General features: G+C 40.3%; 1 protein-coding gene across 8 annotated transcripts in view; it reads right to left on the bottom strand.

Annotated features, from left to right (window-relative positions):
• The window catches only part of otogl (otogelin-like), a 39,752-nt gene that overhangs the window by 14,551 nt on the left and 11,985 nt on the right, over nt 1-13,216 (bottom strand). For 6 of the 8 annotated variants that reach the window (XM_086029156.1, XM_086029160.1, XM_086029158.1 and 3 more), the window contains exons 21-33: nt 10,815-10,889; nt 9,929-9,972; nt 9,564-9,729; nt 9,024-9,131; nt 8,463-8,601; nt 6,418-6,552; nt 6,194-6,340; nt 4,787-4,906; nt 4,596-4,712; nt 2,067-2,223; nt 1,966-1,992; nt 1,710-1,889; nt 166-444 (exon numbers count right to left, since the gene is read on the bottom strand). In XM_086029156.1, coding sequence (XP_085885282.1) covers nt 166-444; nt 1,710-1,889; nt 1,966-1,992; nt 2,067-2,223; nt 4,596-4,712; nt 4,787-4,906; nt 6,194-6,340; nt 6,418-6,552; nt 8,463-8,601; nt 9,024-9,131; nt 9,564-9,729; nt 9,929-9,972; nt 10,815-10,889 — 1,694 coding nt within the window. Of the gene's footprint in view, nt 1-165; nt 445-1,709; nt 1,890-1,965; nt 1,993-2,066; nt 2,224-4,595; nt 4,713-4,786; nt 4,907-6,193; nt 6,341-6,417; nt 6,553-8,462; nt 8,602-9,023; nt 9,179-9,563; nt 9,730-9,928; nt 9,973-10,814; nt 10,890-13,216 lie in introns of all 8 variants that reach the window. The other 2 variants (XM_086029157.1, XM_086029159.1) reach the window with 2 other exon arrangements.

Below are 13,216 nucleotides of genomic sequence, written 5' to 3'. Positions count from 1 at the left end.
TTCAGTGGGCACATAACAGTTATGTTTAATTGGTGCTAAGTTAATAAAGGAGGTCCTTGGAACATTGCCACTCTTATAAGGGATCCCTGGAAACTAAAAAGTTTGGTAAGTAACCCCTGACGTAGAAAACCAATTCCAGCAAAGAGTTATAGACACATTACATACCCTCGAGTATGAAGCTGCTGCTGACTTTGAAACCGCCAGAGGTGTCATATCTCAGAGCTCGAGCGGCGGTGCGTGTCAGAGTTAGAAAGATCCCTGGTTGGCCGGCGAGTTCAAACGAGGTGTGACCGGGCAGAAACAGCCCCTGATGCTGGATGAACGTCGCCCGGCGTCTGAACTCCTCCCCCCGACTCCAGCGCTCCAGCTGGACACATCTCTTCCCCGACACCACTAGGAAGAAGTTGGGTCTCTCTGCAGACTCCAGGGACACCACAGGGACGCCTGGGGAAATACCCACTGGGGATGACACTACTGCATCCCTAAAAGAGCCCCTGAAGTGGAACACCCCTGAAGTTGTCCACCCATGTTTTTAGGATGTCCCGACTCCGACAGAGATTCACACCCAAATCTTCTGGCTTTGACGCACATATTCTCACCATCAGCACACTGTGCTGCTCTTCTTTTTCCATTACCGTTAATTCATGTGGGGAAAAAATGTTTCTGACTCTAGACATATTGAAGGTCGACTAGTCTGTAGACCAGGGATGGGCAACTGGCGGCCAACGCTCAATCTCGGAGTGGCCTTGGATTGATTTTTGACAGTATTGTTGACAATTATATCAAATGTTTACGTTAGCAGAGCAGTTTTCATTTGTAATAACAAAGTTCACCAATAGATGGCAGACATCACTTAAGAACCTCCTCCAACCTCAAGACAGCGGGTTAGACAAGACTCCAGGACCAAATTAGGTCAATTAAACGGTGTCTTCCAGGAAAAATATTAAACACATTATAGGTTCACTGAATTCGCAAAGTTACCTGCCTAGTTTGTTTAGCTATCAACCTTGAAAGATTTCAATCTAAATTGGCACTAGAAACCGATCTCAAAAGTACACAAACAGCAATTTGTTTTTCACAAGAACAGTTGACACATTGCATGTGGTGCCTTATTTGGACAAGTGGCTGGCGCATCCGTGATGGAGAGAGGGTAAACTTTTCTACAGTGCTACACAGGTGAGTGCGTCGATCTAATTATACCAGGATTTTGAATGACATGGAGGACAAACATACAGCAGTATATTATTAAAATCTTTTGAGTTAGGTGATTTTTGTAAAAACATGCACAAAATGAGTTCTTGCACTAAATGTTAGTTTACTGTTCAGCAATTTTAGCCAGTTTTGAGTGGGAATTTTTTTTGCAAGAGAGCCCTTTACATAAGAGGGGGGAAAAAAAAAATCACAGTATGTGGTTATTTTTGTTTGCTTCAAAGCCGATGTAGCTGAGAAGACCATCTTTTATTCACATTTCAGCATTAAAATATATTAAGACACCCTTCTGTACATTGATTTACCGTACGCACACATTTTGTCCCTATTTAAAATGGCCTTGTTGTCATAGATCTGGTTAGGAAGTACATCCCCTAGTAGCACTTTAAAAAAATTGTGCCTCCGAGATCCCATCGTTTAAATTGCCCAATCTTTACCCATGTTCGACTTTGGAGGTTCCACTATATTGGCGCGTCATGATGAGAACCCGCAATGCTTACGTGACGTCCTGTTCCTGTGCAGTCCTGCCGTGACCATAAAGTTGAAGAGGAGGCCCGGGGCAGGCGAATGGCCTGACGCGTCTCTCACCAGAGGAAACACTGAGCCACTAGTGCGATTCACTCCCATCATTGTGTTATTGTTGACAGCGCTCACCAAGGAATACGGGCCGTCGCCTAGCGCTGAGGTGCACATAACAGGAGTTACCGGTAAGCTTTAACAAAATATGTGAATAAGGGCTGGGATTACAATAAATACCTTGGTTGTAGTATTCACAATCCTGGGCTGAAATGAAGAAACATTCAGGACACTGTTGACAATCAGAATGTGACTGCACATGTGTGTGTTTGTGTACTCACGACACACAGAGGGCGATCTCCAGTGTATGACGATGCCATTCTGGCAACATTTGTGGGCATAGGCAGCAATGGATGTACACAGACACTCACAGTCACCCCCACGGTCGCAGTTGCAAGTGTCGGTCAGGCAATTTCTGTAGAACCAGGCCACATCCACCTACAGGGTACGCGTGTCATGTGCATGCAAGCTCACTGCAAAAAAGTTTCTGTATACTTGCAGCTTTTTTTCCATTGACTGTTTTTATCTCAGGCACCTTATGTTGCATTTTTAACAGATGAAAAATGCTATCTAAATTTAATTTGATTCATGCATTGAAAAATACAGATATAGTACAGTACTTTGTTCCTGTACTAAATAGATCTTTTTATTTTGCATACTTGTAAATATCTGTACTTCACGTGAGTATATTTTTCTGGTGATTTTAAAATGTACTCCCTACATTTGAAAACAGATATCTGTTCTTTCTCCTTGATTGAGTGAAAGACAGTAAAAATTACTGTAACTTTTACTTTTGTACTTACTGCAAAAAAATGTCAGAGTTTATACATTTTGTTTACTTAGTTTTGCTTAAGAAATTGAATTCGTACTTCTTCTTTGGTGGGTTTTGCATTTTGTGTGCAGGCTTGAGGGAAAAAAAGAATTTGTTCCATTTTGAAATAAGACTGTAACATGACATAATGGAGGGGAAAGCGTGGCACTATAAATATTTTCTGGATGCACTGAATAAGGAAGTATTATAATAATGCAAAGTTTTGCTGTTATTTGCACAATTGTAAAATGTATCACGCGAGAGGGACCTTCTCCATGTCTCCATGGGGTAAATGAAGGGAGACCTTGTTCAGGAGGGGGGGGGGTTGTCAATAATTCAGATGAGTGATGAGATATCAGGACAAAGGATTGTGGGTCGGTACAAATGGGATCGGGTAACCACTATGACAGAGTCAATATGCATGTGCAATAAGTTACTTTAGCCCAAAGGAAAGCTCAACTCAGCTGTGAGTCAAACACGGTATAAAGTCATAAGAAAAAGTATTTGAATACTTTGGAATAATTATTTAGACCAATTTATGCAGAAATCCAGGGACGCATACTTTTTCTTGCAACTCTATGTTGCCCTACATTACGACAGCTGTTTCTAAAAGGTTATGTACTATGAGATATGGCCACAAAAATAATAGAAATTCATCTCATCACCTTTTTAAAAAAAATATAAACTTTTGTATTTGTATTATTTTGGTGTTCAGGTCAGTTTTTATCAAAAGAAAAATGACCCAAGGCATATCTGAAACCTTCTCCTCATGGTGATAACACACTGTTATGGAATTTTCTTTTTTCTTTTTTTATTAGATATTATTTTCTAAAAAGGAGTAGCACATTAAATCATAATATATTATCTAACAAAGGTAAAGGGCAAATATTAACAATGTTTGCTGTTCATGTGACTTTCAATTGGGATGTAGTAAACATCTGTTGAGTATTTTAACAGAAAATTATTGAATTGTGTTGTTTTGAAAACCCAAACTCTATAGCGGGTCCACCAGACCCATGAACACTGGCTGAGTAACAAAAATACAAACACTATACAAGTGTTAACTTGTTTGCTCTTCAACTGAGATGCACCAGAAGCATTCCAGGCTCCCTCAAGTATTTTTTAAACAGCATCTGGGTAATTGTTAATTATATGTGTTCATCTCTACTAAATACTCTAATACATTAAGTACAGTCCTCTGAGGTTTTTGTTTCGTTGTGGAGCTGCGGTCCACCAACTGCTCATGTGTACAAATGTAGGACTCCATCTACTGGCCGCACATGTAAATACTGTCTAAAAACTTCACTGTTTGTGTGTGTGTGTGTGTGCGTGTGTGTATTCAATTTCAAATGGTTAGTACTACCATTTTATATTGTATAATACAATACTGTATTTAGTAAATTTGAGTAGGTAGCTGTGTCACTGGCTTCCTTTTATATTCTGTGATGAAACATGTTATCCCAACAGGATGGAGGTAGGTGTTATTGATTGAAATTCTATGGTGAATTTCACTTTCACTGTTTTAAAAAAATGATTTTCAATTTCATTTGCCTTTTTTTCCTGCTATAGCTAAAAGAAAAAGTAAAGGACAAGAGATTGTTAAAAGCGAGTTTGAGCCCTAAAAAAAATGTTCATTTTTTTCAGCATTGACTTTCATCAACTTGCACATAAAAATAGGACTCCATTATTTGATTGATAATAATAAAAAGCTTTAAAAAATCTATTAAAAAAAAGTAAAAGGTTTCCAGTCCTAACTCAAAATAAAACTAAATAAAACTTGTTGCAATGCTTTATGTGCATGTATCTGTCATTTATTTTAACAATATCGTAATGATAATCGTGATCATTTTGTCAAAATACTCATAGTATTTAAGCAATGAAAACAAACAGGAGTGCTTCTCAGATGTGTTGAGTTTTCTCAAAAATATGATATAATACAACAATAATATAATACTCATAGTATTTATTTTGTAACTATTACTGCTGCATCTCTACTCACCACATTGTGACAAGATGCAAACACCTCGCTGTAGAGGAGTGCACATTCCCTCTTGGCGTATGGCTGTCTCCCCAAGTCGGCTTTGCACGGTCGCTCCACAACGTGGTCACTTTGACACTATGACAGACAAGGATCAAGAAAGATGGTATGCAAGGTGGAGGGGGGTCAATACAGAAGGTGGGGTGTCGTACCTGTCCCAGCGCCCAGCTATCGCCAAAGGTCTGTGCGTTGTTAACCTCCATGCGGCTGGATGTGGTCATGTCGTTAACAGTCACGCCGTCGAAATTTCCACATAGTCCGCTGAGATGACCCTGGTGGAAAAATTCCAAACGCTTAAACAGTACATACTATGGAAAATGTGCTTTTTAATTGAACGTACTGTATAAATACAGTTGAGTCACGAATGAAATGAAACAAGTTAATCTTTTGTTATCTGTCTATTTGTAAAACGTAATCTGGGCAAGCACGTCTGTTATGTAACAGTGGGGCTAATTTACTGCCGCCATAAATAATTTCTCTGCTCATGATGTGATCCACTAAATTGGATCTGCCATTTTCAAGCCAGGCTGCCACACACTGTTTGAAATGCCATCGTGGCAAAGCCAAAAGGTAAGTATTGAGTTTTGTTGGATGTTCAGATCAGCTGTAGATAGTGTTTGCCTCTGATAAGCAGCACATACAGTACTTTATTGCTTGATAGAGTTGTCCTATATTATATGGCATTTGGGTTTGTATCAAAATGTATTATGTCGCGTTTATGATTCCTTTGGCAACAGAAATGTGTCCCACCAGGCATCTTCTACTTTTTTTTTTTTGTGATACTCTATATCAGAGGTGTCAAACTCATTTTTGTCACTAGCCACATCATAGTTATGGTTTCCTTCGGGCGGCTCTTATGACTGTGAACCCAAATAATATATGATATGGTTGCCTCATATTACACATACACAACAAATTGATGAATAACTAGTTTTGGAGTCAGAGGCCAGTAAAAACTGTTTGTTCAAATATTACATTTATTTTGAAAGCAAGATTGGTAACAAAAAATGCTTGCAATGTTTTTAAAAGTGAAGATGATTTGCAATTTTGGTATTTTAGCAAGAAAAGTGGATGCACATAATTTGCTTTCATGGGCCACATAAATTGATGTGCCGGGCCTGATCTGGCCCCAGGGCCTTGAGTTTGACATCAGTGCTCTATATGGACATCCAACCATTTTTTACAAGGCCGCTAGTGAGTTTTAGCCTTTTAATTTGATAAGCACAACATGTAGTTTCAGTTAGTTTTTGTTTTTTTAAAAGAACTTTCATTTAAATTTTAATACATTAACAAAAATGTTTTTTCAGTCTAAGTTCTAGTTAAGTCATTAGTTTTCATTACCTATAATAACCTTGATGTAGACTAATAAAACTGTGATGACCTGCGTTACTGACACACACACACAAACACACACGCACACAAAATCACTGTGGAGGAAGAGCGGCAGGCAAAGACTTACTGCCAATAAAATGCCTTCCCCAGGTCCCAACGATGGGATACAAGAGCAGTCAGAGGACTATGAAATCTGTCCTAATTTAAAATGATTGACAGCGACACACCTTCCACCGAGGCCCGGCTCTGATGTGCACGGTTGTCTTCCGGTCCCAGAGGACGGTCAAGTCCTGATCAGGGAAGTGGACCACAGTGTAGAAGCCAGCTTTCCACAGCTCGAACACTGACTCTTGACCCACCACAGTGGATGGGCTCTGCATGGGAAAGCGACAATCACAATCAAGAATTTTGTATTTTTTTTTTTTTTTAATGAGTTTGTGTGAGTATGTACAGGATTGCCAGAGTTGTCCATGAAGTAGATCTTGGTAAGTCCCACATGTATGACCAGTGTTTTCATGCACACAATGCCACTCTCATAGCAGTCCTTATTTTGGGCAACAATGGATACTTCAGTTTCTCCTGAATTCTGCGCACAGGAAGAAGGTCATTCATTAACAAAATCGCCCTTGAGGAGGCCTTACACTGACATTTGGATTGTACACACTCAGGAAATACTTCAGCGTAATTACACAGCTAGGACCCACTTGCCCACTCTTTTCGGGTCTGCACGGTGGTCTGCAAATCTGTCAGGTCTCAATCGGCACGCCTGTTCCAGCTATTCTAATTCTATATCCCTGGGAGCACAGGAGCCCCGAGGTTTGAGTTGAACACTGATCTCTTTGTTGTGCTAAATCCTTGCCTAGCATTACCAAGGCACAAACAAAGGAGAACACACATACACACGCCTTTACCTACTCTGATTTTTAAAAAAAAGAAACACTCAGAGACTTGGCTGCTCTCTTCCAGAGCCAAATCACCGTTGGTTGAAAACTGAGACCGATGCTTCTTCCCTAAAAGGGACCTGAAAATGTTCTTTTCAATTAATTGTATAGAAATACTTTGGAGTCTGTAGTGCCTGCATGCCCATCGAGTGTGAAATTAAACAGCCTATATCTGTAAATATTTTGTTATCTCACTATTTCTGAAAAGGTCTCCAAGCAAACTATTCTGAAACTTGCTGGACTGTGACGTCTAATGTATCTGCTACATGAAAAGCTGCCTCGATGAGTGAAAATACAATTGATGCTTTAACTGTATTTATGCTGCCAATCACACAGAGTTTGGGAGGGAGGAAGGGGTTCAATATGTTTCAATTAGGCTGTGGTGGCTTCGGACATGTGACATTCATTTGCAATCTGGACATGGTGTGGTGAACATCTCCTTTTCTGCAGGGAGTCTCACTGAGAGACTCCAGAAATCACCAACAACACCACAGAAATGTGCTAGCTTATGGCTTTTTAGAAAAATAGTCTCAAAGTTGGCAACACTAAGTAGACTTCATCGCATGCTCTGCCCTGCCCTGTTGTGATGGTAACAAAAAGCCGTATTTGGCATTTTCATGAGACAGAACCGACTTTTATCATGCACGGCAAGTGAATATTAAGTGTGCAATTGTGCTGTGGTTCTTTGTCCTTGCATATTTAGTTTGAAAAATGTAAGAGACCATTTTTAAAACTACAGGGAGCTCTAAAATTACAGGAAAAAAAGCACAATTGGTCTCCTTTAAAGCGGGAGTCAACCCTAACATTGTTTTTTCCAGAATATGTTCTATGCAGGCCTACTAGTTGAAACAAGGCATTTTGATTAATGTTGCATTTGTGGAATATGAGTTAAGCAGCAAAATACATCCATTTTTAGCCATCTCAGGGGGCGGCCATTTTGTCACTTCTGTAGACTGAAAATGACATCCCAGATGCTCGGTGCTCAGGTAACGACCAATCGTGGATCAGCTTCAGAAAACAGGTGAGCTGTGATTAGTGATTACCTGAGGACCTGAGCAACTTCGATGTCATTTTCAGTTGACAGAAGTGACAAAATGGCCGCCCCCAGAGATAGCTAAAAACAGGTGGACTTTGCTATATTCCATCAACACAATATTAATCGGAATGCCTTGTTTCAACTAGTGGGCCTGCATAGAACATACTCTTGAAAAATATGTTTGGGTTGACTTCCTCTTTAAGGAGCAGACTGACGCATAAAGGGGCCCAACCTCCTATTCCATTCCATTTTCAGGCCAGATGCCATTAATTTATGGTTCATTTGCCAAGTTTGATACAAGCCTAAACTATAAGACCAAAACATTTATGGATAATAAATCTAATATTGTTTATTGTAATACAGATTTATGTATTGCTTGTGTGTCCCCAAAAATACATGGGAAGAGGACCTTGAAAAATTAGAACATTAAATCGCAATCACAATATGAAGGGGGCGGGGCAATCGCAATTTGATCATTTTTCAAAATTGTTCAGCCCTATTGGGGATCCATACACTTACTTTGAGCAGGTAGACCTGACAGTCCGAGTGGTAGTCATACTCCAGGCCATCGAAGGTGTGGTAATGTCTGTCGCTGTAGACAGTACACACAGCTGGACACGGTGAGTAACTACAGTTAAAATAGCCACGATGACACACGCTGAGGAGATGGCGTACAGCAGGTGTATGCATGTGAGGAAAAATAAAAAGAAGAAAAAAATAAAGCAGAGTGCAAGTTCAACGTTGCGTAATGTTTTTTGATGCCGTTTGCTCCAAATGAGTGACAACGCTAAATCAAAATCCTTCTTGTATTAGGATGTGACATCGCACTCTCAAGAAAACTGTGTTTTTTTTAAAACATCCCCAAGACTTATTGGTGCGTCTTTTCATAATGGACTACATTTTTTTCGAACCTTCCAGTGAGTCTGTCATATTTCGGACCCCTTAAGTATAAACATTTGCACGAGGATACACAAGCATGCAAAAAATGTTGTGTTTCCTTACATTTTGGAGGGCCCTCGAAACCCCATTCATTCGTCAGGAAAATAGTAAAAAGCCATTCCGAAAAGGTCTTTGACATACCATTTGTAACAAGACGTTTCCACAGTTTCTCCAGGGAGGTACTCCAAGCCAAGCCAGGCACAAGGGCAGTTCTCTGGATAGTAACACTGCCCACGGTGCAGCAGCAGCCTTTATATAGAATATACCAAGCATACACATATACATTCAGGACCATTCTGCAAGGAAGAAAGAAAGAAATGCAGAACACGGTACGAGTTGAAAGTATTAGTGTGAAGATCTTGAAGATGAAAGCATATGCAGCAAGCTCTCTCTTGATTAAGTACACTGTGCCTTTAATCATTTTAAATGACTACCCACTAATTACAGCTCCATCACGGACAGCCTGCGGTTTTTCGTCCTTTTGTGCTCACATTCACTTGCATACATTTGAAAATTAATCTCTTTAATGAGATCATTTTGTCAGAGATTTGACAAAAGAGCTGAAATTGCGCTGATGTTTTTTTGTTTTAATTATTATTTCTAAGTACCTGTGAGGCAATTTCAGGAACTCTATGCCACAAATGAATATCAACAATGTTGGGAGGGACGGGCATGTATTACCCAGGAGGGCAGATGCAGCCCGGCATGCAAGGTGTGTTGGGCGGGCAGGTGACATTCAACATTAGGTTGCGGCACGTCGGCGCGCAGGCCACGCCGCCTCTCTGCTCGGCGCAACTGTGGTACACTTTACCCGCGGGGCATTGCCCAATCTCTGGGCTGTCTGGCTCTACACACATACAGAGATGGAAGGTAAATCAATGCCTCTGTCCTCCTCACCAACCACACCAGGTCGTCCTGGGAAACGAGCTACAAGACTGCTAACATAATAAGCTTGATTTCAGCAGGGGAGACACAGCCTGAAACAGCACTTTGTTGTTAGAAGAAACAAGAACTGAAGGAAGGGGGAGCGCTTTGGAGGGGGTTACCTTTTTCCTCTGGCACACACTCCAGCTTCCCATTCCTGCACAGGCTGGTAGAAAATGTAGGAGAAAAGAGAGGTTAGCCCAAGTGCATTTTGTCTCTTTTGAACTTCCTATGAGCTTTACTGTGAACCCTTGATGAATCACTAAATTGATATTTTTGTATTACTAACTTCAAGGTGTGAGTAGTGTTACATTTATAATACATACTTTTTTTTTCCACACTTGTCTGTTGAGAACATTGATTGTATATTTGGGGGCTTTTTATGTTGGGCACACGTTAATTTGAGCTATTTTAACCCCTTGGCAATTTGCAAATTTGCTTGGCTGAAAAATGCACCTATCTGCACTTCACGGCCTGCTCCTGATGTGCCATGCTAGCGGAGGAGTAGCTAGCATTGACTTGACAGTGAAAAGAAACATGATGGTAGATTGCAGTAGAGGTCCGACAGGCGAACAAGTTTTGTAGTAGGGTTCACACTGGAACAAGCAAGGGCTGTAAACTCCGAAGATGATGTAGAGAAAGGTCTGGACCAATATACAGGCTGTGAAATTTCACAGCCACTGTCTTGAATGGGTTGCATTAGGAAGGGCATCCGGTGTAAAAACTGGAAAATATATTATGCGAGAAACTCGCTGTGGTGAGCCCTGACTAAAAGGGACTAAACAGATAGTCATACAACAATAACAACAACGGTTTGCAAAAACGGCAAAATACACACCAGCATTTAGTGGAATTTTTTGCCATCGATAATCTTGTTGCCGTTTATTTTGGGATCATAGTTAGGGGTATATTTTCAGTTTTAATAAATCACCAAAGGCATGGATGCTGCAAGTGGTAGAGCAGCCAAAATGATTTTCTACTTTTTTGAGCAAGAAAGCTGTGACTCACCAGGGTCCAGTGGCGCTGAAGATGACTTCGCCTGGTTGAGACACACCAGCCATGGTGTAGCAGTGGCACTGAGCCCTGCCAAAAACAGAAGTTACTACTTCATGATCGTTGTTCTTAAGGATTTTTTGTGAACACAACATTGTTAAATAAGCACAACAGTGCATGTCACCAGAAGAATACTAAATCCACGCTTTTAGTCAGCTCAAACTGCTGCTTAAGTCATAGTGAATGGACTTTTTTGAGTAGAAATTTAAAGTTTGGGATTGGCTCAGCCTGAGCTCAGCTAAGACTAAATCAAATGGGCAGTCATGGGGGTGACCCAAAGGGGGCAGTACACAAGAGATGCCTGTGCAGTCTGACACATTTGCAGGACTTCTGCAACGACGTGTGATTAAATATCGCCAAATCAACAGTCAACTGATTCCTTCTCCACAAACCATGTCATTAAAGCAAAGTATCAGTACTAGATCTTTTTTTAATGTAATTTGACACATACCGTATTGACACATACCCCATATTTTTTAATGGAATTGCAGGTTCTAGGTCACATCATTAATTTGCAAGCTTGTGAATGCAAATTTATATATATAAAAATACAATACTGTACGACATTCTGCATAACTCTCTTGACGATTTGAAACATTTCAAAATGTTTATGAATTAATGTTGAATTTACAGTACGATGATTATAAAACAAATGTTTGACAACAGTGAAGTAAGGCGTACTGTACATCTTTTTCCAATGAATTTAAGAAAAACAAAGCAGCACGGCGTTGCAGTGGTTAGCACGTCTGCATCACAGAAGAGGTTGAAACTTGAAAATCAGCCCTCCTGTGTTCTAGTTGCATGTCTCCCCTTGCTTGCCTGGGATTTCTCCTTGTATTCCAGCTTCCGCCCACATTCCAAAAACATTCATGTTAGGTTAATAGAGGGCACTGTCCATCGGTGTGAATGTGAATGATTGCGTTTCTACCGTTTGTGCTCTGTGAATGACTCGTGACCAGTTCAAGGCCTACCTTTTGCCCCGAGTTATCTGAAAAATGCTCAGGCTAATGAGGAAAAGCACTATACAAAATGTATAGATGTATGTTTTAAATCAGGGGTATCAAACACATTTTTGTCACAGGCTCTATCATAGTTAGGGTTTCCATTATGTCTGTGAACCCATATAAATGGATGATCGTTTATATCACATAGACACAACAAATGGATGGATAACTAGTTTTGATATCAGAATCCAGTAAATTTCACTAATCCACTATTTTTTTTCCCCTTCCTTCAAAAATGCTTGAAGTATTTGAATGTTATTAACCCATTAACCCCGGGAGCGCATAACCGCGTTTCTACCACTAGAGCCGGGAGCGCTGTTGCGTCTTTCTACCTTTCAAACCGGGTGAGAGCGGATACGTCACTGTCTTTTTTTAATCCAATTCTCCGTCTCTTGGCCAATTTGATGCATCAGAATATACACGTGACGGTGTCGCGAGACCGCGGAGGATGTCGTGGAATTTTTTCGAGCCGTAGGTAGGCTAATGGCGCACGCCGTCGATCGCCGGGAGCTCTGATTAAAGTAAGTAACGGCAGTGATATATAGAGACGTGCACGACCAGTGGAACCAGTCGAGCGTGATATGATATGGTTTGTAGACAATTACGATATTGACACATTTGTAACAGAATAGAGGATAGTAATTACCACTCGATTTTCATTTAATTAAAATAGTGCTTCTCTTGCACTGACACATTATTTTTACATCTTCGATTGAAACAGTAAATACTAATAAATTCTGCCTGTGTGAAAGCCACATGTCTAAGATCTTTAATTTTTTGGAATTATGTTTATGTCTCCTACTGGGGCTAAGATATTAATCATTTTGTAAGTGTTGAATTTCTGGGAGAACTTCAGGTTTTCAAGGGTAATTCCAAAGGCGACCTTAGGTTTTGGGGAACTGTTGAGAAAAGCGCTTTAGGCCTTAATGGATTAAAAGTGAAGACAATGTACAATTTGCGGTATTTTAGCAAGAAACATGAAGTCGCTGCACATGATTCTCCTTGGCGGGCCACAAAAAGATGTGGTGGGCCGGATCTGGCTCCCGGGCCTTGATTTTGACACCTGCGTTCTAAATGATTTATGACGGAACATTAAAGTGGAAGTCAAGTCAAAAACGCTCTTTACGATGTGATCAATGCGCGCCCAATAGTCCAAATAAGTTTTTCTGATGAACATTGCATTTGTGTAATATGTATTAGGGAGCAAAAGACATCTGTTTTTAATCCATCTTTTTTCTGCTTAAATTCAAATGCCATATGGGGAATATGAATTAGAGAGCAAAATCCATCTGTTTTTAGCCACCCTTTTTTTTACGCAAATTCATTTGCCACAAACACAATATTAATCAGAAT

This window comes from Filicampus tigris, chromosome 4, assembly GCF_054856515.1.
Source record: "Filicampus tigris isolate MCC_2025a chromosome 4, RoL_Ftig_1.0, whole genome shotgun sequence".
Taxonomy (NCBI): Eukaryota; Metazoa; Chordata; class Actinopteri; order Syngnathiformes; family Syngnathidae; genus Filicampus; species Filicampus tigris.
Note: the sequence above shows the minus strand (reverse complement) of the source record. Positions and strands in the feature narration are given on the sequence as shown.